The 27,972-nt window shown below is 44.0% G+C and overlaps 1 protein-coding gene across 1 annotated transcript; it reads right to left on the reverse strand.

Annotated features, from left to right (window-relative positions):
* Positions 1-1,676: 1,676 nt before the first annotated feature.
* LOC141050659 (uncharacterized) lies at positions 1,677-27,968 on the reverse strand. The gene is made up of 10 exons (XM_073547250.1): positions 27,889-27,968; positions 25,067-25,396; positions 22,867-23,166; positions 20,752-20,856; positions 19,240-19,593; positions 15,673-15,978; positions 9,074-9,406; positions 7,419-7,727; positions 3,924-4,280; positions 1,677-2,769 (listed from the first exon to the last, which is right to left on the reverse strand). Exons 1-10 carry the CDS (start codon positions 27,935-27,937, stop codon positions 2,759-2,761), a joined length of 2,454 nt encoding a protein of 817 aa, XP_073403351.1. The 5' UTR covers positions 27,938-27,968; the 3' UTR covers positions 1,677-2,758.
* Positions 27,969-27,972: the final 4 nt, after the last annotated feature.

Raw genomic sequence — 27,972 nt, forward strand, 5'->3', positions numbered from 1 at the left:
GACATAAAGTATAGTGCAAAATTGTCCCTCATTACTGAAACCGTCACAGAACTTCTAGTGGTAATATTTCCAATGACAACATCCATCTTCGCCAGTAACTTGCTCTTCTCTCCAACCTGCACTTTCTTCTCTACAACCTGTCAAAGAAGGGCTGTAGGAACATGCTATATATAGTTTTCCAGTAGCCAATCCCGTTCGGAAGGCCACAAGGGTCAATTTTAAAAACCGGATCCGGCGTAATCCGTCGAAAAACGGATAGAAAAACGGATGAACCGGATGAGACGGATCCGGTTTTGTCTGTCAAGAACAAGACGGATCCGGCAGAAAACCGGATCCGGCACATCAGGTTTTACAAAACATTTGCCGGATCCGGCATTCCGGCACGACGCCGGATCGCGCCTGACGCCGAAAACCTGATGTGTGAAAGTAGCCTAATCGGGAATGAGCGTTGCGGAACTCATTTGCTGATTATTTTCTCCTGTAAATGGGCCAATTGAGTATGGATCAGGGACACTCATTGGTGTTTACCTGAATAAGATCATGAAAAGATTATCTGATGTGAAAAGAGAATTAGCAAAGTCATTTTCATAATAAAGATCCATTAGGAACAAAGATATCCTAAGATGTCCCTGAGGTCAACACCAAGGCATGCAATGGTTCCTTAGAAGTGGAACAACGGACTCCAAAACTAAAGATTCTTGATTCAGACTCTTTGGATCCTGTTGAATAAAAATGTGCCTCCACTAGGTTGAGGAGTACACCTAGCGGAGAATACAGTCCATGGCTCATGGAATACCTTTGAGAGGACTCTGTCCTTCCTTCCCACTATGACACTGTCCAGTCATAAAAAGGCCGTGTCATAGTGAAGAAAAACTAGACATCGACAGTTCTGACTGAAAAAAGACACCCATTGAGGTCAGAACTCTGCAAGCAAGGTTACGTGAGACTTGTCTATTGTGACCACGTTGACAACAACTAACTGTCCTTCCGATCAGTAGTAGTAGGTCCTCAGTCTTCGACTACTCCAGCGATGCTCCTCACTCTGATGACGATGTCTGTCTTCTCTCCTAACATTTTACTAACAGAAAGTCCCACGAGGGAGGCGTGATCACAGGAGACTGAGAAAGTCTTGTGCCAACCTCTATCTGTCTCATGTGACAATACCTCCAGCTTGGGACTTCCTCTTAGTAAAGGGGTTAGGAGAAGTGGTGGACAGCAGCATTAGATTGAGGAACATTGCAGGAGCAACTGAGGACTGAAGAGCTATTACATGTGTTACTAATATGGCGCGGTGTTGTCACTTGACCATGCTTGCACAGTTCTGACCTCAGTGGGCAAATTAATGTGGTTGTCCACTTCTTCCTACCCTTCCTGCTTTATTACGATTGGAAAGTATTATAGTGGGAAGGAAGTACACGCACAGAGCTGAACAGCATCAAATGCACAGTTGAGTGATAAAAATAGTGATCGGTCGCCAGTGATTTTAGCATTCTGCATCTCCACAATGGGGTAGAGAAAAAAAAGGTTTTAATGTACATTCCTGAAACATTTTGCAGAAATGTACAGTTTATAACACTAAAATTGTTGAAAGATCCTCGTTAAAGACTAAATGTAACCACATTTTCTCAAGTTGACTTGGAGACACAATGTAATAAAGGCTAAAGAGTGGAATACAGTTTTTATTTATTTTTTTAATTTAGCCTCCCCGTTTTAGAAATATTAGCAAACAACATATTTGTCTCCTAATGAGTTAGTTTTTGATATGTTCATGTGAGCATTATCAAATAATTGTTATTGGAGGTGTGTCCTTTTTACTCCTGAATGATGTTGCACAGTCATAAGCTTCCAAGAACACACAGGAGAAAAAAGAACACGCCCCCACGATAGATTAGAGCAGGTATCTCAGTGCGTGAGATGTAATTATACAGCCCTGATCTCCTTGTCTAACCTCTTGCATGATTAGAAATTGCTGGCAGGAGAGCACAGATGAGGAGCACCTTCCGGAATAGAATCTGGCAGTCAATGTTTGATATATTATATCAAAGGTTTATAGTATTATTGGTGAACCTCAACTGGACCAGGACCTTAGTGTGAGGCAGTAAACTCAAAGCATTTAGATAGTAACTCATACTATTATACGCCATCAACACAACTACACTTATAATTGAAATTGCAACACCATAAAGGAAAAATTGTGGAATTATAGAATTCACAAGATTTTCTAAATATCTGGATTTATTCAGAATCGGCTACTATCCGTGAGGTCATTAATGGTCGTCTGAGGAAGGCTCTCCCACTGTAAAAACTTTGACAAATCATCAAAATCCGCTGCTGGCAGCTCCTCTGTAATCACCTATCAATGACGTCCCCGATGTGCTCGATGGGAGACAAGTCCGGAGACGCTGCAGGTCATGGGAGCATGTAGCACGAGCGACATGCGGCCTGCTCTGGGTCACAACAATGAAAATGGATTTTACATTGGAACATTGTCCAATCTCACAGTTCACATGGTAAATATGTAAAAATGCAAGAAGGGTAGTAAATGAAAGAGGAAAGAGGGAAAACGGCTCGGTCACAGAGCAGCCCTCACTACTATGGTGCAGCCTATACCTCCATAAGTGCCATTGTGTTGGGAACTAATCACTTGCATTAGATAGACCGTGCCCAAAAATGGGTGAAAATCTTCTTTATTCTGCCATGAACTGCAACGCTTCGACCAACCACAGGTCTTTTTAAAGCACAAGAACTTTCTTCTGTTTTACTTTTCTCCTGTTACAGAAATGTGAAAAAGTTAAAACTTAAAGAAGTCAAAGATACAGAAATACAACTAAAAACGATAAAACGAACATTCCCTGGGAGAAATATGGTATTCCTTATGGGAGAAGTGTCTTTTATCTACAGAAATAATAGCGGTTAGAGGTCCTGCAATGGATATTCACCACCGTCCACAGGATAAGTGACCAATATCTGACTGATGGGATCCGATCTCTAGAGCAGGTGCACTGCTCGGCTTTCCATCGACCACATAGAGTAGAGTAGCCAGAAACACGCGCGACCACCGCTATCCTTCCCACTGTGGTCGTGCCAGGCCTCCCTCCCGCTTGGAACCCCCAGTATTGTGATTAGTGGGAGTCCTGGCATTCAGATCCCTCATATACAAAGTTTTATTGAGTATCTTGTTGATCATTTTCCATTGTTGCAGAAATCTTCTAAATTTTCCAGCATTCTCTCTCTTGTATTGAAAGAAGTGCAAATTCTCTTATGTCCCATCCCCGGTATCAGTGTGGCCAGTTTGATTTTTTCTGGACAATTTACTCAAAAATCATAGACACGCCAACATATTTTACTGACACATTATTATCATCATTATGGGGCCATTTTTCATAGATGGACATGTCGGATAATGGTTGTAAAAACAAGCACTTTAGCAGTTTGCTGCTTATTAAACTTTGCAGCTGGTCTTGAGATATTATCACTTTTCTTTGTGTTTGCAGCTCTTTGCCCAGGAGACCGACCACCGCTGCCGTCTCGCTATCCTGGCCAGCTTCAAAACAGCGCTTGCTAGCATGATAGAAAAGGTCTTGGTGGCACCGGGTATGTTAGTGGTGTTCGGTGCCCAAGGCAACGGGATGTGAGCAAAAGTATTAATATCTCAGGTACGGATGAAAAAATTGCAAAATTGCTTCTATTTACAAGTACTATCCGACAATACTATACTATTATTAGGAAAGGAATAATAATGAGATTGTAAATGATATTTGTCTGCAGCCTATAAATCTGAGAGCGTACTCTGATGACTTGCACTATCTGTCATTGCTACACCCGGGACCCACCCCAGGGGACAGTGTCCTCATATGCCCCATACTGGGGAGTTGTTGTAATGTCACTGGCTATTTGTTATATATTTCTACCACATAACTCACCGATGTGTAGGGGTCCGGTGCTCCGCTCTATGGGGCGCTCCTCGCTGGGATGCTCCACTCTGCAGAGGATTTCTGATCCTCGGTGTGAACTTATTTTGGGGGTAAAAGTCAATGACGCTTCACAGGAATACGTGTTATCTTTCTGTCTCGTCTTTATCTCTGACATCTTGTAAGTTCTGTTTATATAAAATGATGATTGTCTGGGCAGTTCCGTCACATTTCCGTCTTTCTTTGTGAACCAGCTAACAGATAGAAGATCCGGGAAATATCCGGATATATCACAGGTCAGGGTGGCTGATTTGCCATCTTCCAGCTCGGGGATATTGATAGATCCGACGTGTGGACGCCAGGGAAGATCTGTATAAAATTATTAAGATGATTTCGACATATAATTGACATTAGATAAAAAAGGAAATAGATAATAGATAAATAACAGATAGATGATAGATAATAGATAGATGATAGATAGATAGATACATACAGGGCCGACATCAGGGCATTACTCACCTGACTGGGGCCCCCATCAGGCCCGTCTCTTCTTCTCATCGGGGCCCCAGTGGCAGGCTTCCGCTGGTCGGCAGCATTCTGCCGATGCAGTAACTGAACCTGCGTCCGTGACGCAGGTTCAGTCAAACTCTATTGCCGTGCGGGCCCTCACGGCAATAGTTAAAAACCGCCAGCCAATCGGAGGCTGGCAGCTGACGTCAGCGCGCATGTCGCCGGCGTATGACGTCATTTTTCATTCGCCGGCGAGCGCGCCCTTGAACTGTATGGAGGAAGCATCGGCGCAGGAGCGCGGCCAGGTAAGGAGAAAGGTTTTTTTCTAATTGCAAGTGGCACGAGACACTGGGAGACACTGTGGCAGGATGGGAGACACTGTGGCAGGATGGGAGACACTGTGGCAGGATGGGAGACACTGTGGCAGGATGGGAGACACTGTGGCAAGATGGGAGACACTGTGGCAGGATGGGAGACACTGTGGCAGGATGGGAGACACTGTGGCAAGATGGGAGACACTGTGGCAGGATGGGAGACACTGTGGCAGGATGAGAGACACTGTGGCAGGATGGGAGACACTGTGGCAGGATGGGAGACACTGTGGCAGGATGGGAAACACTGTGGCAAGATGGGAGACACTGTGGCAAGATGGGAGACACTGTGGCAGGATGGGAGACACTGTGGCAGGATGGGAGACACTGTGGCAGGATGGGAGACACGCTGGCAGGATGGGAGACACTGTGGCAGGATGGGAGACACGCTGGCAGGATGGGAGACACGCTGGCAGGATGGGAGACACTGTGGCAGGATGGGAGACACTGTGGCAGGATGGGAGACACTGTGGCAGGATGGGAGACACGCTGGCAGGATGGGAGACACTGTGGCAGGATGGGAGACACTGTGGCAGGATGGGAGACACGCTGGCAGGATGGGAGACACGCTGGCAGGATGGGAGACACTGTGGCAGGATGGGAGACACTGTGGCAGGATGGGAGACACGCTGGCAGCATGGGAGACACTGTGGCAGGATGGGAGACACGCTGGCAGGATGGGAGACACTGTGGCAGGATGGGAGACACGCTGGCAGGATGGAGACAGATGGGGCAGGATCATGGGGCAGGATGGAGACAGATGGGGCAGGATCATGGGGCAGGATGGATACAATGGAGACAGATGGGGCAGGATCACGGCACAGATGGGGCAGGATGATGGGACAGGATCATGAGACAGATGGGGCAGGATCACGAGACAGATGGGGCAGGATCACGTGGCAGGATGGGACATCACATGGGGGCAGAATGGATACTCATGAGGGCAGGATGGGAGAACGTATGGCTGGAGCCAGGAATGAGACACACGGGGGCCAGGATGGGGGATATTATTACCATAGGGGATAATTAAAGGATATTATTACTGCAGTGATGTGTTTATTTTATTTTTTGAGGATAATGTTTTAAATAGGGGGGCGGTCCTGTTACTGTGTAGCGTGACACTATACACCAGATGAAGAAAAAAAGGTGACAGTTTAGAAGTTGGGAAAAAATTAAGTAATGTGTTCTGCAAGCAGTGCTCTAGATAACTGTGTTATTTCCTGCAGAGACGAGTTCTGGCTGGAAGTGATGAAAAGCAAAGATGAAGGACTTCACCTAGAGACGTCACTGGTGAGTCAGTGTGTTACCTGTACACTGACACTATACTATGTACAGAGATCCTGTGTACAATGTAACCAGTGATCCCTGTATTACCTATACACTGACAATATATACAGAGCTCCTGTGTATAATGTCACTGTATTACCTGTACACTGACACTATATACAGAGCTCCTGTGATAAATGCCACCGGTAAACACTGTATTACCTGAACACAGACACTGCATACTAAGTATAGATCTCCTGCGTATGATGGCACTTGTGGTGATATTAGTATTGTGTTTTTTTAATTAATGATCAGTATTGTAGTATTCAGTCACAATGTGGTGGTAATTAGTGATGAGCGAGTATGCTTGTTACTCGAGATTTCCAAGCAAGCTCGGGTGGTCTCCGAGTATTTTGGGTGTGTTCGGAAATTCAGTTTGAGTCCCCGTAGCTTCATTATTTACGGCTGCTAAACAGCCTGAATACATGTGGGATCTGCCTGTTTGTTAGGAAATCCTAACATGTATTCAGGCTGTCTAGCAGCCACAAATCATGCAGTTTTGGGGACTCAAACTGAATTTCTGAGCATGCCAAAAATACTCAGAGACCACCCGAGCATGGTCACTCATTACTAGTGGTAATATGTGGTCTGGTCATGGTGTGGTGGTATTTATTCCTTGCATGTGGTATTATTGGTCACCATGTGGTGGTAATATGGTGACTGGTCATGGTGCGCTAGTATTTGTCCCTTGTATGTGATATTATTGGTCATTTTAAAAATTGAAAAATAAATACAAATATACCTAAATTGTATTGGATATTTTAACAAATGATTAATAGTAGATCTCATCTCCTGAGATCTTGGTGCTGAGATCTCCATTTGCGCATGCGCTCCACCCGACACCCATTTTCCCAGAGTTCACTGCATAGGAAATCATGGAACTACGGGGGGTCTGGCATTTCACAAAATGTAGGCAGAGCCCCCACAACACAGGACACCCGCAGCATCGGAGACCGGCAACACCGGAAACCTGCTGTGGCATGCCACACATCGGAACACCCCCTCATCCCAGCCTGTGGCCTGCAGCAACGCTCCACTCTTGCCTGCGCCAGCAGCGACTCTGGGTCCCCGCTTCACCGAAGTCACCACCCCCAGTAAGCAATAAGACCGTTTTATTAAAAAAAAGGTTTTTTTCCTATTTTTCTCCTCAAAATTTGGGCTGCGTCTTATAATCCGGAACTTCATATAATCCGCAAAATACGGTAGATAAATAGATAGATAATAGAAAGATGGATAGATACTGTAGATACATAGATATATAATGATGGATAGATAGATAATAGACAGATATCCTTTTTACCTCTGACTCTCAGTGATCTCCTCTCTGACGTCTCTGTCCTCTTGTGGATCCACTCTACAATGATTTTCATCTCTGGATCTTTGAATTGATGATCAGGAATCTGGACGGCACTGGTGACCTCATATGTCAGATCCTCGTCCTGTGCACTGATTGTCTCCACAGCTGATAATCCATATTTATCAGACTGATCTTCTCTATACCAGGAGATTTTTATATCTTTAGGGTAAAACTTCTGTAGATTCAGAGAGAACCGAACACGGGATTTATCTGCCACAGTGATCTCTATAGGGGCCGACATCTGGGGTTTACCTGGAGGAGAATAGTAAAAGATCTGATGTAATAGTTGTTGTGAAAATAGTCATATAAATTAAATGTATACATTAGATACAGGAGCTTCTCATAAAATCAGAATATCATCAGAAAGTGAATTTATTTCAGTTCTTCAATACAGACAGTGCCTCTCCTCTATTCTATAGAGTCATTACACACAGAGAGATCTATGTCACGGGTTTATTTCTGGTAATGTTGATGATTATGGCTTACAGCCAATGAGAACCCAAAAGTCATTATCTCAGGAAATTAGAATACTTTATAACACCAGCCTGAAAAATGATTGTAAAATCTGAAATGTCGTCCTCCTGAAATGTATGATCAGTAAATGCACTCAGTACTTGGTCGGGCTCCATGTGCATCAATTACTGCATCAATGCGGCGTGGCATGGAGGCGATGCAAAAATGAGTACACCCCACATCAAAATCTACTTGTCTAGTATTTTGTGTGACCTCAATGATTTTTAAGGACAGCACCAAGTCTTCTACAGCCTGGACACATCTCTGTGAGATAGCTGCAGTTTCGTTGCTGCGTGGACTTTAGGAGAGTCTCTCTTCTCCCCCATGAATGCCATTTCTCTGCAGTGCACGCCGTATTGTGTCACGGGAAACACTCACTCTGGTTCAGCTTTCTACTACTTTAGATAACTGCAGTGAATTTGCATGTCGATTTTCTTCAACCCTTCTCATCAGACAGTCTTTATGTTTGGGTGGTAACTTCCATGATCAGCCTGGATCTTTGTTATATTTTTGTATCACTTTTCCTCCAGTATCTGACTGATAAGTAAAACTTCACTGATGCTCTTGTAGCCTATACCTTTCTTGTGTAAAGAAATTATTTTCCTTCTCAGGTCTTGGGACATTTCTCTTCCACATGGTGCCATTGCTGACAGCATGAAATGGGAAGGGGTGTTCTTTGCGTCTGCTGGACACCTGTGCAACATATAATTAGACTTACCTGTGGTTGAATTCTTATTAGTTAGAATTTTATAGTCTAAACTTTTACTTTGCTCCTAAGACTTTCATTGGAGTGTACTCATTTTTACAATGTGGTCCTGAATTAATGTATTAGGAAAATTACTTTTTGGGCTGTGCAAAATAACAAATCTTGTTTGCAATCAATGGCACACATTTGTGGGAGTATTTTGTAGTATGGAATCCCATAGAAAATGGTGATTCTGAAAGAAATGTAAAGGTTTTCTAACAAACCTGTTGGGGTGTACTCATTTATGCGGGGCACTGTGTATATACATATGTGTGTATATTTTAATTGTATGTTTCGTTTTAAGTGAAAAAAGCTGTACAAAAATGATTCATACACTCACCATAGACTTGTAGCCGCCCCGTTCTTCTCTCTATGGGTGTTTCCAGGGAGGGGTGCTCCACCAGACATATATATTCTGCCCCTTGATGTGTCCACAGGTCGGGGGTGATGGCCAGACTGGCTGTACGGCTGTAGGTGTTATCGGCCGCTCTCCTGGATGTTATTCTCTGGTTATCGTCAGTCTCTTCATGTATCTGATCTCCATCACATCTCATCCATTTCACAGTGACGGCATCCGGGAAATACCCCGACATATTACACTGCAGGACGGCCGGGGAGCCGAGAAGGAGACGAGGGATCTGAATCTCTTCTACAATGGGAGTCCAGGGATAATCTACAGAACAAGAACATGGCATTAGGATGTATACTGTACATATATTTTTCTTTTCACCAGAGTCTCCCATCTGTAGTCGCCCTGTACTGGCTGGAGCAGAGCTGCTGAATCTCTCACTTTAGAGAAACAGTAACTTGTTCACCAAGCGCTAGACTTTGATCCCAACACAAGGATATTCCTTCATCAGCTCATCCATCTGTGTCTGCTACTAAAGAATAAAAATAGGAATCTTTTGAGGACATGCACACATTTTGTCATAACCCTCGGCTTTCAGCAATTTTAAAGAAGTATTTCTGTCTCATAATACATAATAGCATATTACTAGGATATGTCATTGGTTTATGATCAGAGGAAATCCAGAGTTACCCACTTTTGGAAGAAATGAAGAAAAAAACAAAAATGGAAAAAGGAGTTAAACTCATCCACTTCTACATGCCCTTCCACAACGGTGTGTTACAATAAAACCTCCTGAGTCAGGGATGCTTGAATAACCCCCATATATCTCTCCTCTCACCTGAGTCTCTGATAGACGGCTCCAGGATTGTTATATCCCCATATATCTCTCCTCTCACCTGAGTCTCTGATAGACACTCCAGGATTCTTATATAACCCCATCTATCTCTCCTGTCACCTGAGTCTCTGATAGACGGCTCCAGGATTCCTATATAACCCCCATATATCTCTCCTCTCACCTGAGTGTCTAATAGAAGGCTCCAGGATTGTTATATAACCCCCATATATCTCGCCTCTCACCTGAGTCTCTGATAAATGGCTCCAGGATTGTTATATAACCCCCATATATCTCTCCTCTCACCTGAGTCTCTGATAGAAGGCTCCAGGATTATTATATAACCCCCATATATCTCTCCTCTCACCTGAGTCTCTGATAGATGGCTCCAGGATTGTTATATAACCCCCATATATCTCTCCTCTCACCTGTGTCTCTGATAGACGGCTCCAGGATTGTTATATAACCCCTAAATATCTCTCCTCTCACCTGAGTGTCTGATAGATGGCTCCAGGATTGTTATATAACCCCCATATATCTCTCCTCTCACCTGTGTCTCTGATAGATGCTCCAGGATTCTTATATAACCTCCATATATCTCTCCTCTCACCTGAGTCTCTGATAGAAGGCTCCAGGATTCTTATATAACCCCCATATATCTCTCTTCTCACCTGAGTGTCTGATAGATGGCTCCAGGATTCTTATATAACCCCCATATATCTCTCCTCTCACCTGAGTCTCTGATAGATGGCTCCATGATTCTTATAGAACCCCCATATATGTCTCCTCTCACCCAAGTCTCTGATACACGGCTCTGGGATTCTTATATAACCCCCATATATCTCTCCTCTCACCTGAGTCTCTGATAGACGGCTCCAGGATTCTTATATAACCCCATATATCTTTCTTCTCACCTGAGTCTCTGATAGATGGCTCCAGGATTCTTATATAACCCCATATATATACACAGTTGTGGCCAAAAGTATTGACACCCCTGCAATTTTGTCAAATACTACTCAGTTTCTTCCTAAAAATGATTGCAAACACAAATTTCTTGGTATTATTATCTTCATTTAATTTGTCTTAAATGAAAAAACACAAAAAGAATTGTCCTAAAGCCAAATTGGATATAATTCCACACCAAACATAAAAATGAGGGTGGACAAAAGTATTGGCACTGTTCGAAAAATCATGTGATGCTCCTCTAATTTGTGTAATTAACAGCACCTGTAACTTACCTGTGGCACCTAACAGGTGTTGGCAATAACGAAATCACACTTGCAGCCAGTTGACATGGATTAAAGTTGACTCAACCTCTGTCCTGTGTCCTTGTGTGTACCACATTGAGCATGGAGAAAAGAAAGAAGACCAAAGAACTGTCTGAGGACTTGAGAAACCAAATTGTGAGGAAGCATGAGCAATCTCAAGGCTACAAGTCCATCTCCAAAGACCTGAATGTTCCTGTGTCTACCGTGCGCAGTGTCATCAAGAAGTTTAAAGCCCATGGCACTGTGGCTAACTTCCCTAGATGTGGACGGAAAAGAAAAATTGACAAGAGATTTCAACGCAAGATTGTACGGATGTTGGATAAAGAACCTCGACAAACATCCAAACAAGTTCAAGCTGCCCTGCAGTCCGAAGGTACAACAGTGTCAACCCGTACTATCCATCAGCGTCTGAATGAAAAGGGACTGTATGGTAGGAGACCCAGGAAGACCCCTCTTCTTACCCCGAGACATAAAAAAGCCAGGCTGGAGTTTGCCAAAACTTACCTGAAAAAGCCTAAAACGTTTTGGAAGAATGTTCTCTGGTCAGATGAGACAAAAGTAGAGCTTTTTGGGCAAAGGCATCAACATAGAGTTTACAGGAGAAAAAAAAGAGGCATTCAAAGAAAAAAACACGGTCCCTACAGTCAAACATGGCAGAGGTTCCCTGATGTTTTGGGGTTGCTTTGCTGCCTCTGGCACTGGACTGCTTGACCGTGTGCATGGCATTATGAAGTCTGAAGACTACCAACAAATTTTGCAGCATAATGTAGGGCCCAGTGTGGGAAAGCTGGGTCTCCCTCAGAGGTCATGGGTCTTCCAGCAGGACAATGACCCAAAACACACTTCAAAAAGCACTAGAAAATGGTTTGAGAGAAAGCACTGGAGACTTCTAAGGTGGCCAGCAATGAGTCCAGACCTGAATCCCATAGAACACCTGTGGAGAGATCTAAAAATGGCAGTTTGGAGAAGGCACCCTTCTAATATCAGCAACCTGGAGCAGTTTGCCAAAGAAGAATGGTCTAAAATTCCAGCAGAGCATCGTAAGAAACTCATTGATGGTTACCGGAAGTGGTTGGTCGCAGTTATTTTGGCTAAAGGTTGTGCAACCAAGTATTAGGCTGAGGGTGCCAATACTTTTGTCTGTCCCATTTTTGGAGTTTTGTGTTAAATGATCAATGTTTTGCTTTTTGCTTCATTGTTTTTTTGTCAGGAACACCGCACTGTACTTGCTCACTGAGCCAGTGCACGTGTCCTGAGTGTCAGGATCCTGTCAGCGCCGACATGCAGCCTCCGCTGAGCAGGGACTCACCAGCAATGTAGGGATACCGGGGTCAGGTACAGCCAGAAAGTACCGATGCACAGGACCTGTGGATGCTGAAGTTTAGCAAGCCGGCATAGGACCTATGGTCATGTGAACGGTAATGTGACTGCAAGGGGGCGGGGCTTAGCGTCCCGCTTTCAGAGAAGGAAGAGAACTCAGAGTCAGACAAAGCAGCGGTCATGCACAGTACAGGCAAGCGAGGTACAGGAGGGACAAACAGACGGAAGGTCAAAGCCAAAGGTCATACACAAGATATCAGTACAGTACCAGGGAGGAGACAGAGCGGATAATCAGGGCCAAGCAGAGATCAAAACCAAACAGACATAGGAGGTACCAGGCAGAATCCAAAGCGATATCCAGAGAACAGACCGAGTCATACACAGAGAATCAAGCAACCAGAACACAGCACAAACACACTCAGGGGTCACCACACAAATGCCAAGGGCAAGAGTATAACTGACGGGGGATGGGAGCGTCCTGAGGCTATAAGAAGCCTCCCCCAGAACCAGGGAGAGGCCACAATCATAGCCCCAGGTGTGCAGGTAAGCCTGCACCGGGATCACAACCTTTAACCCCAGAAATGCCAGTCATCAGCACTGGTTCCAGACATTAACCCCACGTGTGCGAGTCAAACCCGCACTGAGATCATGACACTTTTGTGTTTTTCCATTTAAGACAAATTAACCCCTTAACGACCAGGGGTATTTTTGGTTTTACATTTTCATTTTTCCCTCCCCTTCTTTCCGGAGCCATAACTTTTTTATTTTTCCATTTATATGGCCATGTGAGGGCTTATCTTTGCGGGACGAGTTGTACTTTTAAATGACATCATTGGTTTTACCATATCGTGTACTTGAAAACGGGAAAAAAATTCCAAGTGCGGTGAAATTGCAAAAAATGTGCAATCCCACACTTGTTTTTTGCTTGGCTTTTTTGTTAGGTTCACTAGATGCTAAATCTGACCTGCCATTATGATTCTCCAGGTCATTACGAGTTCATAGACACCAAACATGTCTATGTCCCCTTTTATGTAAGTGGTGAAAAAAAATTCCAAAGTTTGCTACAAAAAAAAAAAAAAAAAATTGGCGCAATTTTCCGAGACCCGTAGCGTCTCCATTTTTCATGATCTGGGGTCGGGTGAGGGCTTATTTTTTCCGTGCCGGACTGACGTTTTTAATGATACCACTTTTGTGCAGATATGTTCTTTTGATCGCCCGTTATTGCATTTTAATGCAATGTCTTGGTGACCAAAAAAACGTAATTCTGGGGTTTTGAATTTTTTTCTCGCTACACCGTTTAGCGATCGGGTTAATGCTTTTTTTTTATTGATAGATCGGGCGATTCTGAACGCAGTGATACCTAATATGTGTATGTGGGATTTTTTTTTTACTGTTTTATTTTGATTGGGGCGAAAGGGGGGTGATTTGAACTTTGAGGTTTTTTAAAAAAAATTTTATTTTTAAACATTTTTTTTTTTTTTTTACTTTTAGCATGCTTCAATAGCCTCCATAGGAGGCTAGAAGCTTGCGCAACCCGATCGGCTCTGCTACATATGGGCGATGAGCAGATCGCCCATATGTAGCAGATTTACTGCTGTGCTTTCACTGCCGACCACCGGGTGGCGCTGAAAGCCATATGCCTGGAACAACCATAGAGGTCTCATAGAGACCTCTGGTTGTCCAGGCAACATGACACCGATCACGTGACGGGGTCGGCGATGACGTCATTTCCGGCCCGGTGGCCGGAAATGCTATTTTAATGCCCGCTGTCAGCTTTGACAGCGACATTTAACTAGTTAATAGGCGCGGGCGGACGGCGATTCCACTCGCGCCTATTGCGGGCAAATGTCAGCTGTTCATAACAGCTGACATGTCCCGGCTTTGATGCGGGCTCAGCGCCGGAGCCCTCATCAAAGCAGGGGAAATGTCTGATGACGGACTGTGTCCGTCATTGGACATTAAGGGGCTAAATGAAGATAATAATACCAAAGAATTTGTGTTTGCAATCATTTTGAGGAAGAAACTGAGTATTATCTGACAGAATTGCAGGGGTGTCAATACTTTTGGCCACAACTGTATCCTCTCACCTGAGTCTCTGATATACAGCTCTAGAATTCTTCTATAACCCCCATATATCTCTCCTCTCACCTGAGTCTCTGATAGATGGCTCCGGGATTCTTCTATAACCCCCATATATCTCTCCTCTCACCTGAGTTTCTGATAGATGCTCCAGGATTCTTATATAACCCCCATATATCTCTCCTCTCACCTGAGTCTCTGATAGACGGCTCCAGGATTCTTCTATAACCCCCATATATCTCTCCTCTCACCTGAGTTTCTGATAGATGGCTCCAGGATTCTTATATAACCCCCATATATCTCTCCTCTCACCTGAGTCTGATAGACAGCTCCAGGATTCTTATATAACCCCATATATCTCTCCTCTCACCTGAGTTTCTGATAGACAGCTCCAGGATTCTTCTATAACCCCCATATATCTCTCCTCTCACCTGAGTCTCTGATAGACGGCTCCAGGATTCTTCTATAACCCCCATATATCTCTCCTCTCACCTGAGTTTCTGATAGATGGCTCCAGGATTCTTATATAACCCCATATATCTCTCCTCTCACCTGAGTCTGATAGACGGCTCCGGGATTCTTATATAACCCCATATATCTCTCCTCTCACCTGAGTCTCTGATAGACGGCTCCAGGATTCTTATATAACCCCATATATCTCTCCTCTCACCTGAGTCTCTGATAGACGGCTCCAGGATTCTTATATAACCCCATATATCTCTCCTCTCACCTGAGTCTCTGATAGACGGCTCCAGGATTCTTATATAACCCCATATATCTCTCCTCTCACCTGAGTTTCTGATAGACGGCTCCAGGATTCTTATATAACCCCATATATCTCTCCTCTCACCTGAGTCTCTGATAGACGGCTCCGGGATTCTTATATAACCCCATATATCTCTCCTCTCACCTGAGTCTCTGATAGACGGCTCCAGGATTCTTATATAACCCCATATATCTCTCCTCTCACCTGAGTTTCTGATAGACGGCTCCAGGATTCTTATATAACCCCATATATCTCTCCTCTCACCTGAGTTTCTGATAGATGGCTCCGGGATTCTTCTATAACCCCCATATATCTCTCCTCTCACCTGAGTCTCTGATATTCAGCTCCTGGGATTCTGATTTCTCCAGAGATTCATGTTCCCAGGTCACTCGTACTCTGAATCCTGGATCCTTGTGTTGCTCCTCGGGAATATCAAGCTCACTGGAGACGTTGTAGGTTTTGTCAGGATTCTCTGATACTTTGGTTGATGCCACTTTTTCTGTCATTTCTGCTCCACACTTCCAGATGATCTTTATATTTTTAGGGTTGAAATGATCCAAGCTGAGCAAATACGTCATCATTCCTGGTTTCGATAGAATTCTATTTTTTGTCTTTGACACCTTGGGTTTTACTGAGAAACGACAAAAATAATGAGTTCTGACTTCTTCACAGCTAAGCTGAAGCGACGCCATGTTCCTTCATAACATTCCCGTATTTTTAAGATTTTGTTTCAGCAAACTTCTTGAATGGTGTGTATAAAAGTTTTCTAAATATATATTTAAAGCTCGTGCCCATAAAGTTCAAATATAGATCGGTATGGTGCTACAGTATGGGAACAGAGACACATTGAGAGATGGGATCTCTGTAATAAGCCGTGTTCTGCTCTAGTAGCAATATTTGTCGGGAAGAGTGTAGCATGCCACGTGTAAAACCATACACAGATAGAGATCCACCATAGGCCACAGAAGTCTACCACATACCTCTCAATAGTTAACACTCTTATTGCAAGACTGTTTAAGTCCTGCCCCTGTCCCCACAATGCCTTCCCAAAATGTCCTCTTTTTGCACATGTGCAGAAGCTCAGGCCCTTCTAGGATCCTTTCCACTGAACACTTCAATGACAAAGCGGACTGTTGGGATGTTCCGTAATTGGTGCCCTGTTTAATCTTAATTTTATCCCAAGCCCAGCTCTGTGTATTTGGACTTATGTTCCTGACTAAGGTTTGCTTCTGCTCCCATTTTTTTGTTATTTTCTATTAATTTCTACAAACTGGTGATTACTTTCTGTTCAGTGGGGACTGAACTTTGGGACCTTCACTCATCCCCCCAAACAATAGGCTCTGAAATTTGCTGTCATAATGGACCTCCATTTATTTTCTATGGGACGTCCAGAGATATCTGAGTCCTGTACAGAATAAATGGAGGAAAAGTTAGATGCCAGGAACAATTTTGTACACACATCTGCCTCCTGTCCCTGAGGATTATTCCAATCTTGGTTTATATACATTGTAGCAAGAAAACTAATAAAGCTCTACAACATTTTATTCAAGTCAAGTATATGAAATGTAGGGAGAATATTCATCCTCCATTAGTCATCTATTCTATTATTTCTAAACACTGTTTTTCGGTGATTCCTTTGTACCCCCGTTCATACTGCACCCCCATACACAAATAATACACCATTTGAAAGGTAAACTTGCCCCCTTCAGCAAGAAAACAGCCAAACAAACCACACATCCACGATTTGGTCACAAAATACAGTTTAAACATTCATTTTCTTAAACCTGCAGTAAGGAAAAATGACCTGCAGGTGGCACCGCAGTACCCCAAAGCACACTACCAACACATTTGCAAACATGCACTGGTTTTTCGCTGATTATTTCGTCCCCCACACACACACAAGATACACCATTTGAAAGGTAAACTTGCTCCGTTCAGCAAGAAACCGGCCAAACAAACCACACATCCACGATTTTATCACTAAATACAGTTTAAGCATTAATTTTCATAAACCTGCAGAAAGACACAATGACCTGCAGGTGGCACCTCAACTGGAAAACATTTTTTTTGGCCTCTACTTACAGAACAATTTATTGTATTACCAATCTACATACTGTATATACTCGTGTATAAACCAACCCGCGTATAAGCCGACCCCCCTAATTTTGCCACAAAAACCTGGGAAAACTTATTGACTCATGTACAAGCCGAGGGTGGTGCTGCACAAGGGTTAATGGTGGCCCAAGTAGAAGCTCCATACATAAAATAACCCTCATATGCTGCTGCCACTGCTGCTATACATAAAAAAAAAAAAAAAAAAAAAAAAGACGTATTCACCTCTCCGTCGCTGGGGGCCAGGTGCCGGTGTAGCCGCTGGCTCAGGCCGCCGGCACTGGCTATAGTTACCGTTCCCCGCTCCATCTCTTTATACCGGGTCCTGTGCAGTGACGTTAGTAGAGGGCACGCACTGACTACGTCATCGCGTCCTCCGCTGGAGACAGCGATGGAACAGCGACCGGTAAATATTGCTCTGCTCCACATCATCCCCCGTCATACTCACCCCCCTCTTGGAGCATGGTCTCTTCAGCCCCTGCTTTCCGCATGATCTTGGCGTCCCAGCTGTTCCTGCATTCAGTGGTCACGTGGTACCGCTCAATAAATATGCGCATATTCATGAGTTTAATGAGCGGTACAACATGACCGCTGAATGCAGGAACAGCTGGGACGCTGAGATCATGGGGGAAGCAGGGGCTGAAGAGACCGTGCCAGGAGGGGGTGAGTATGGTCTCTGACACCCCCCACTCCCCCTCCCCCGCTGACCCCTGTGGGGTAGTAACCACTGTGTCCACTAGGGGGCGCTGTGTGGATGTCCCAAGAGAGAGGATGAGTGGCAGAATCCTGAAGGACGGTTGTGTATCTCAAGGTGGTTGGCCTTGAGATGGAGACTTATGTGTGTGTGCTGATTAGCAATGATATTGCTGAGGTGTTGCTTTAACGTGTCAGGGAGAAGTCTCCAGGTAACTAGGGAGATGGGCGGACCTAGTTACCTACAAACCCACCCAGGGAGTGTGTTTAAAGAACACTGTTGTAAAGAGTGTGTCAATGCTTGAAGGACCTGTGATGAGGTCAGAGTCATGTGACCCGGTGGGCGTGGCTATGAACCATATAATGTGGCCAGGGTGAGTCACATGTGGTGAATGCTGGGACCTGGTTGGTCCAGTGTGGAAGGTCCCGTCTGAGAGAGATGGGGCTGCCTTCTGACAGCAAGTGAACGCTGTGTGTAATGGCTGCATGTGCCTGGTAATTCCCTGGAGGGAATGGACGTCTGCCGTATGATGGTGAAGGAACAATGAGTGACCCTGACGTGGGTGAGATAACGCTGAGGCTGAACAGCCTGTGTAATGGACATTTGCTTGACCTGTGTGATATAAGGATAACCAGAGTGAAGCTATAATGGACGCTATGCTGTATATGAACTTTATGTTGCTTCTATGGGTTTATGCTGCTGAATAAACCGCATGGACTATGTTATGTTGTATGGAAAACATGGTGCCAGATGAGTTTTGTTCGCTGCCTAGCGAGGATCCCCTAACTGAATGACAGCGCTACCTCACACCCCATATATGACTCGTGTATAAGCAGAGAGGGGGACATTCAGCCCAAAAAAATGGGCTGAAAATCTCGGCTTATACACAAGTATATACGGTATATAAATACCTGTCTGTGTTCATCAGCTCATGAAATACATTTACATTTGACCAGCTTGCTTTTTCTGAAATTGCCTGCGCCCCTGACGACCAATGTGCGAAAATTTTGCACGGGCCAAGCTAGTAAGTTCACAATGTATTTTATAACTTTATGTATTTTAGGTCATATAATAGAAATAACTCACCATAAATAATCTTGTAGTTAAACGTCTTCTCTGTCTTATGATGACCGGAGACCCCTCTACAGATGAAGGTCACATCTTTATGTCTCTCCATATGGGGTATGAAGCTCAGTGATGATGAATGCTGACGTCCCACCACTTGTGATTTGATCACATAGGACGTATCCAGTAAACTCTCGTCTTCTTCTGAATGTTCTCTCTTCTGAGAAGTCTGGATCTCCTGCTCCTGTCCAGCTCTTCTTATCAGCCAGGTCACACACAGGTCCTCGGGGGCGTTATCCACTGTGCAGTGCAGAGCAGCCTCCTCTCCATCGATCAGCTTAGGAGGACCCACAATGTCTCCTACTGTGAGCGGTGCTGTCAGAAGAGCATAAAAGTATGAAACTTTACATTTAAGGTAAAACAACAGAAGGCTGCAATTTTATTTTATTTTCCATCTCTTTAATATGGCTACATTATTATTATTTATTTATATAGCACCATTGATTCCATGGTGCTGTACATGAGAAGGGGCTACATACAAATTACAGATATCACTTACAGTAAACAAACTAACAATGACAGACTGATACAGAGGGGAGAGAGGACCCTGCCCTTTTGGGCTTACATGCTACAAGATGGTGGGGAGGGAGACAGTAGGTTGGTGGGTTGCAGCAGTTCCGGTGTTGGTTGAGGTGATATCACCGGTAGTGGTGAGAGAGAAGGAGGTAGCGTGGTCATTGCAGGCTGTAGGCTTTCTTTAAGAGGTGGGTTTTCAGGTTCAGTCTGAAGGATCCAAATGTGGTTGATAGTCAGACTTGTTGGGGCAAAGAATTCCAGAGAATAGGGGCTATTCGGGAGAAGTCTTGGAGGCGGTTGGGTGAGGAGCGAATAAGTGTGGAGGAGAGAAGGAGATCTTGGGAGGACCGGAGATTACGTGAGGGAAGGTATTGGGAGAGTAGTTCAGAGACATATGGGGGAGACAGGTTATAGAAGGCCTTGTAGGTCAGTATTAGTAATTTGAACTGGATACGCTGAGGGAATGGGAGCCAGTGAAGAGATCTGCAGAGGGGAGAAGCAGAGGAGTAGCGAGGAGAAAGATGAATTAGTCGGGCGGCAGAATTAAGGATGGACTGGAGAGGTGCAAGGGTGTTAGCAGGGAGACCACAGAAAAGGATGTTGCAGTAGTCGAGGCGGGAGATGATGAGGGCATGCACAAGCATTTTAGTAGATTGAGGGTTGAGGAAAGGACGGATTCTGGAAATATTTTTGAGCCGGAGGCGACAGGAGGTAGAAAGGGCTTGGATGTGCGGTTTGAAGGACAGGGCAGAGTCAAAGGTTACTCCGAGGCAGCGGACTTCTGGTACTGGGGAAAGTGTGATGTCATTAATTGTTATAGCTAGGTCGGGTAAGGAAGATCTGTGAGATGGAGGAAAGATGATGAGTTCAGATTTGTCTACATTGAGTTTGAGGAAGCGAGAGGAGAAGAAGGAGGATATGGCTGATCATAATGTGATTGTAATCTCCGTACATTACCTTTACTCTTCGGTTTTAGTTTCCACCACAGAACACCAAGGATGATAATTATCAGTATAACCACAAGGACAGAACAGGCAGCGATGAGCCCGACCGAGATTCTGTCTGCAGAAATGGAACCAGAAATAGAACCAGAAATGAAACTATAGGGAGAAAGATTCTACGGAATCACCAAAGTATTCCAATCATTAATTGTCATGACATAATGATTTAGTATCCAAAAAATAATAATGCACCAAAACGTTTGGGATACAGCTAATAATTAAGGCATTTGCAGCTGAGGATCTCTAAGTTCTTTCCACCCTTCACAGTCACACAGCATGCTTGGAACATGATCCATTTAGTCTCAAATATTCACTTTATTTTAACATTCAAGTAAATGCAAAATGAGAATATTCTTTGATGTCATAAATATTGCAATCTCTGAGGTATTAGTCTATCCTAGAAGTCCATAAATACAAAAGCTGAAATCTAAATGGAGTCTCTGTAAAAAAGAAGTGGACTGAAGTTGACCGCATGCCTAAGGGTCCCGTCACACAGAGCGATCTCGCTAGTGAGATCGCCGATTTTGGGATACATCAGCTATCTCGCCAGCGAGATCACTGTGTGTGATGGAGATCAGCGACCAGCCCCCCTGCCGGGTATCGATGATCGTGCTCCAGCGGCCTGGGCCGTTTTTCGATCACTCGTCTCCCGCTGCCCAGCACGCATCGCTGCGTGTGGCAGCGAGAGACCAGCGATCAGCAACGCTGGTTTCTAATGTAAACGTCGGGTATCCAGGAGTCGCGGCTCCTGGATACCCAACGTTTACTTTAGAAACCAGCGTCGCTGGTCCTGATTGCTGGGGCTGTCTATGTGACAGCTCACCAGCGATCAGCCTAACGATGTCCCAGCGATCCCATCATGTCGGATCGTTGGTGGGATCGCTGGGACATCGTTATGTGTAACGGGGGCTTAAGTGTCTTTTAGGCAGTGCGAATGAGTGTTCTCGCTCTTAGCACGCTGATTCTGATCTGTTTGGTGTCCCGTTTGCAAAGGAAACACTAAACTCCATGGGATGTCAATCTAGGTGTGCTAACAGCAAAGACACCACCTTGACTCATCCACCCTTTGGCACCATCCAGATGACGCTTAGTGATCTGGACGTGCTGTGTTTGCCTCCTCACGGTAAAACAGAGGATTGATTTAATCCGAGGTTAGAACTGTATTAATAATTGCTATAGACAGTCGTTTAATAACACAAACTATTCTCACAGGTTGCCTTTAAAGGGAATGTATCTGTTAGCCATTTTCAACACTGGGCCCTTCTCCCTTATGGCTCCTGCCTTTTGCCCAGTGACATTATCACCCCAGGCCTTTCAAGGCCGACTCACCCATGTGTGTATTAAGTGAACTTTTTTGTTGAGTACCTTGTGCCTTGGAGTTTCTCACCAGCTCTCTCAGCTGCAATCATCTCGGAAAACTCCTCTTTGTTTCTACAATCTGCAGTTACTTTCCCCCTAAAACCCGTCACAAACTCTTCATCTGCTGTAAGCATCACAAACTCTTCTCTAGACTTGTTCACACTAGAAACAATGCTTCAAGTCCTGTGCTGTCTTTAAATCTTCAAATCCTTTTTGTGTTACTACTGGCTCTATGTCTTCTGGATTTCCGTGCTCTGCTTGTTTGTCTGCTGTCCTGGTCCTCATTGTTTCCAGTGCCATCCGGTAAATCCTGCCTACTGTCCCATCATCTTTGGTCTCTGTTGCAGCTTAGAAGATCTGCCCCACTGGGTGAGCTCATAACTTTATCATGTATTATTAGTGCTGCCCACCTTTGATAATATTAGGTCAATAACTTTACTTATGTTTTTCATTATTATTGGGAGATAATCTTATTGCATGACTTACATTACATTTTTTTACATTTCTATATGTTGCAACAGCACCAGTTAGCGTGAACTCCCACGCGCCAATTTGGTCTAAGGTTTTTTTTCTTTTTTTTTTTACATATTTCAATTAAATCATGGCAGAGGAGAAGACAGCCATATTAATGTAAAGTCAACAGGGGAGTTTTCGCGGTGACCTATGGATAACCAGTGTAGACAGCAGCATAAAAACAGACTACGAAGGTTACCTTCATACACCAGACGGAAGTCATTCTGGAGGGGTCGATGTAGAAAGTCATGATAGACTCTACATGAGAAGATCCGCTCTCTGTCATCTTCAGTGGGTGTAATGGTCACGGTGCTGTTCACACTGTAGGTTTTATCCGGGTTCCTCTGGGGATGATCCATAGTAACATCACTCAACCTCTCTGTGTCCTTGAACCATTTAACATCTATGTCCACGGGGTAGAATCCAGTGACGTAGCAGCGCAGGACACTCTCTGCCTTCACTACAGCCATCTTATCTGTGACTGTCACCTGCGGAGGAGCTAAAAGATTTTGTGTAAAACATCATTGACAAAAAATCTAAAAAACAAATGTACAGGTAGACCTAAAGTTGTATAATTACATGTGTACCCTGATTCTAATAATCTTTGTAATCTTTGCGCAATAGGGAGGAGAGTACTGGGAACTTTGTGGTTAGTCTCTTTTATGGCTTACATTAATGTTAACAGTAAAAAAACTCATTAAGGGATAACACTGATGAAAATAATCGAAGTCTACCTCTGTTAGGAGAGCAGAGAGAGGGGTGTGCAGCACTGAGGAGAACAAGGTACTACTGGAAGATGTAGTTTTAGCTGATAAGCATAGGACCACCCATTCAGACATGAGAAGCTGGATGCACAAAAGGGCAAAAGGAGATGAAAAAAGACAGAGGTAAAAGAAAGAATTTTCATGTTGGGCTTGTACTGTGTATTACCAATAATGATGCGGATACTGTTCTTTGTAAAAGATAATTTGATAGTGGTAATAACCCTTTAAGCAATTCGTCTGTGTTGGGTGACATGTGAATGACCATAGCAGCATGCAAATAGGAGAGAGGATAGGGAAAAAGAATTGTTATCTGAGCTAGCAGGATTGTAGTGACCATGACCGTTGACTGGACTTGTGTTTTTATCGGGACAGACCACTGCTCCCTTAAGCTAGTGAACAAGTAAGGAGAGATCTGCAGCACACACAGCTGGAATTTGATATGAAAGGCTTCATAAAGTTTTAGCAAATGAGGATCTAAGAACAGTCAGGAATTCAAAGCATTCTTAAATATGTGTTATGTGTGCATTGTCTTCCATCAAGAAAATCGATAAGAGAGAGGATTACCTACACCCTGGAAAGACCATGGATTAAAGCTGTTTTCCAGTACTACATATTCATGGCCTGTCATCAATATCAGATGAGTGAGGATGTGCCACCCAGCAGCCCTTCTGTTCCCGGTGTCGGCAGCTGCCAAAAGTGATCAGTTGCTGATTGGAACAGCACAGCTCTGTCAACTGTATAGTGGTTGTGCCACGTAATACAACCCTAGTCAAATGAGTAGGGGTGGATCTGTAGTACCCGCTGTGGCCACTATATAGTTGACTGAATTGTGCTGCTCAGCCCCACAACTGATCACTTCTGGCTACCACTGGCACAAGGAACAGTTGGGAGTGTAGGGTATTGCTCCTCCACTGATTAGATATTGATGACCTATACGAAGGACAGGTCATCAATATGTATAATTGGACAGCCCCTTTAGGCTATGCGCACACGTCACGGATTGGGCTGCGGATTTGGCAAAATCCGCAGGTCAAAAGACCTGTGGTTTATCTGCAGATTAGCCTGCGGTTTAGCCCTGCAGTTTCACACCTCTACAATGTTAAAGGTGTGAAACCGCTGCAGATTCCGCACAAACAATTCACATGTCAGCAGAACTGCTGCGGATCCTCAGGGCCAAATCCGCTGCGGATCCGCAGCAGAATCCGCAACGTGTACACATAGCCTTAAGGTCCTTTTACTAACTTGTTTACATAATTCAAGGGTACCACTGTCTATAATATTTTACATCTGAAATTTTGATTGGTGTGGGTCTTCATCCTGAGACCCCCGTCATGATGACTAAAACAGAGTGTGCATGTGCTGTGCCCAATTTTTTTCTGATAAGGTCTACTCTGATCTTCGAGGAGAGCCATCTGAATAGTGTACAGATCGATCAGAAATTAAGGACCTTGTGCCTCACTGTGTATTTCTGTCCCTTTAAATAACTTACCAGAATCTCAGAACCTGGACCTCACTGATCAATACTTTCAGCATGCTACTAGCTATTATGACAACATTGAAAGTAATAGGCACCTCTGAACATTAGCGTTATTGGTTATTGTGGCTAATTTATGGTAACGGAAATCATAGACTCACCTCCGATATCCAACCTGACCTCCTTCTCCTTCATCCCCGATCTGTAGACCACTGAGCACTTGTACATCCCACCATCAGGTATTTGTATGTTAGAAATAGTCAGATTAGCAATTCCCATTCCTAATAGTCCTGCGCTCAGGGAATATCTAGGAGATGTTGTCCTCACAGAGTTATCATAGCTCAGGATTTCCTTATCTTGAAAATACCAGAATATTGTGAGATGATTGGGATCTACAGGAGGATTGTCCACTGTGAATGGGCAAGGAACCCTAGTGTCAGATCCCAGCCTGGCAGCGTGTACGGGGGGTCCGGTCAGCTCTAGTGACGACACTGTGGACAATAACAGATTTAGCGTCTTTATGTGCCATTTAGCATTGGGGTCAAAAGCTTAAATCCAGACAGGGGCAACAGCTACAGACTGTACCTGACCTTTGTATATTATCCCCATGATAAAATGGGTTTTCTGTAGTTTCTTTAGTTTTTATTTTTTCTCAACTTACTCCAAATACATACGGTACTTACAGGATAATTGACTTATCACCAAACACAGTCCTTTTGTAACAAAACCACCTCAATTCAAGTAATTTAAAAATTCCTGGTTAACCAGACCACCCGGGCGTAACCCCCCCCCCCGACATAATTGCCCCTGTTTGAGGAAGCCGGTCAGGCGAAACAGTGCTGTCCGGGGTACGCCCGGGTGGTCTGGTTAACCAGGAATTTTTCACTGTAATACATTTGGATCAGTTTGTGATATATAATGATTGCCGGATCAAACATTTTTGGCTGGTAGCTTTTTGGAGCAGTGCACCGAGCACCTTCATTTTTATCATGCCATTTTTGTTATATGCAGTATGATACATTTTGGCCAGGAAATTACAAGGAATGGTGTACTATACACTGCATTTCACTAACTGGCCCTCATATAGCGCAGTGGCACGGTGCACTTTATATTGCTTATTTTGATTGCAAAAAAACTTTTTCAAAAAAATTGTTTTTTTTATCTTTTTTGTACTGATTATTATGTGGCACAACTGCACGGTGCACTTTTTATTGTTCTGTTAATTACATAATATATGTTCATATATATGTCTTTTTTGCTATGTGTGAAACTATATATCTCATGACATTATAGCTTTCCTATCTCCGTTTTTTTACCTATGAGGATTCCTTGTTTAGGTGTCATTATTTCAACATGTTTGAATAAAGTTATTTTACTACTGTGTCAGTGCCTCTATATCCCCGTTCATGTTTGGGGATGTTGTTTAAATTAGGATAATTGACTCGCTGTAAAACACACTGAACACATCTGAAATTAGGGAGGAAACGGTGTCCCTCAATTGTCCTTTCTGCAACAGCAAACTTCTAAATGCCCATTTAGTCAGAATTATTTTGACCCATTATTGAGCAGGGATTTATAAGTCAGTGATTGTTTCCTGATTGCTTTTTTTTGTGTGAGTACTGGTTCGTACAGACAGCCATAAAAATATTATCTCAAGATACCCAAGATCGCAGCCTAGTTATGGAGTCAGAAATGCTCGCTTACATCCTGAGCATACCGCGTGTGCTCGGGAATTGCAAACAAACTTAAAAATGAGGAACCTCATACACAGAAGCTGGGGAAGTGAGGAGATCGCTAGGTCTATTGTACATTGCAGCGGTAATGGGAACACTAGACATTACATGCAGGGGTGCTAGCCGAAATTAGTTACAAAAATAGTTAGGCTTGTATAATAGAATGGGCACAATGGACCCCCGCAGCGGTTCCGGGCACATGTCAGTTGTTCAAAACAGCTGACATGTGCGGGGAAAGATTTGGGCTCTGGCGGAGCGAGTCATACTATTACGCCTGATGTCGGAAAGGGGTTAAAGTCTAAAATCTTTAATAAGTTTGACCTTGTACGCTCTAAAAGAATCCAGAGCCTTTAAGAGGGTGTGAGACCATTTTTGATTGTCTGACAGTAATATATTTTGGGGACTCGTCACCCCGTGTATTTGATGAGTGGTGGCAGTGTTAAGTGATCGGGGTGTGCTGAGTGTCGGGGTGCTCACGTTATAGCCTAAAACAGAGGTTGAGTGCTGGATTGAGTGAGAGGAGATAAATTAACCCCTGCAGGCGCAGTCCACGTCACATCATGTATTTTATTTTTGTTAGCCATTAATATATATCATAACTACAAGATTATCTTGTTCTATATGAATTTACATATAAATGTTTGTGTTTTTTTCCTCACTGCGGGGAGAACGTCTTAATGGGTTCTCAGGGTTTAGGGTAGCGAAGGCTTTAACGTTTGCGTCCGTGGACGTCTCTGGCAGTAAAGCGTTAATGTGTTAGAACTGATATCCGGTCCTGTCCGGTGTCAGGAGACCAAACACTTATTGATTTCTAATTTACTTTCTGGGTGTAAATGAAACTTCTCCAAACATTCAATAATTATATACTGGACAGTAGGAAAGACGACTATAGAGATGGCAGGGGGCAGGTGGTGTAGCAATATGTTATACCATGATGTGGCCTCTAGGGGTCTCACTACGTTTATGTGTGTACTATAGTCATGTGGGAAACTTGTTGGTTGTTGTGAAGGAGAACTCGCGTAATGGAGGATACCACCTCATGTAATAAACAGCCTGGAGATACCCACAGAGTGTGATCCATGACAGGAAACAGAACAGATGGTAGGACAGACGGCTGCCACTCCCCACCGGTCTGTGAAGCAGCTGCTCAATCTGCCACCAAACTATGACAAGGGCCTTCTAGAAGAGCAGGTCCTCCAGGTCACCAGCATTGTCCTCCTATGGCCGCGCCCTATGCAATCATGACTTACCCGAATGACGCAGAACCAGGCAGAAGAGGATCGTCCCCACAGCCTCCATTATTTCTAAAAGGGCAGAATATTTCCTTCTCTTGG

Source organism: Dendrobates tinctorius, unplaced genomic scaffold, assembly GCF_039654945.1.
Source record: "Dendrobates tinctorius isolate UK_male_01 unplaced genomic scaffold, ASM3965494v1 ptg000152l, whole genome shotgun sequence".
NCBI lineage: Eukaryota > Metazoa > Chordata > Amphibia > Anura > Dendrobatidae > Dendrobates > Dendrobates tinctorius.

Coding starts and splice junctions, on each gene's coding strand:
- LOC141050659 (XM_073547250.1), bottom strand. CDS start 27,937: ATGGAGGCTGTGGGGACGATCCTCTTCTGCCTGGTTCTGCGTCATTCG. Junction 23,167..25,066: donor GGTCAGGTTGGATATCGGAG/GTGAGTCTATGA, acceptor AAAATCTTTTAG/CTCCTCCGCAGGTGACAGTC. Junction 4,281..7,418: donor GAGATCACTGAGAGTCAGAG/GTAAAAAGGATA, acceptor AATTTTATACAG/ATCTTCCCTGGCGTCCACAC.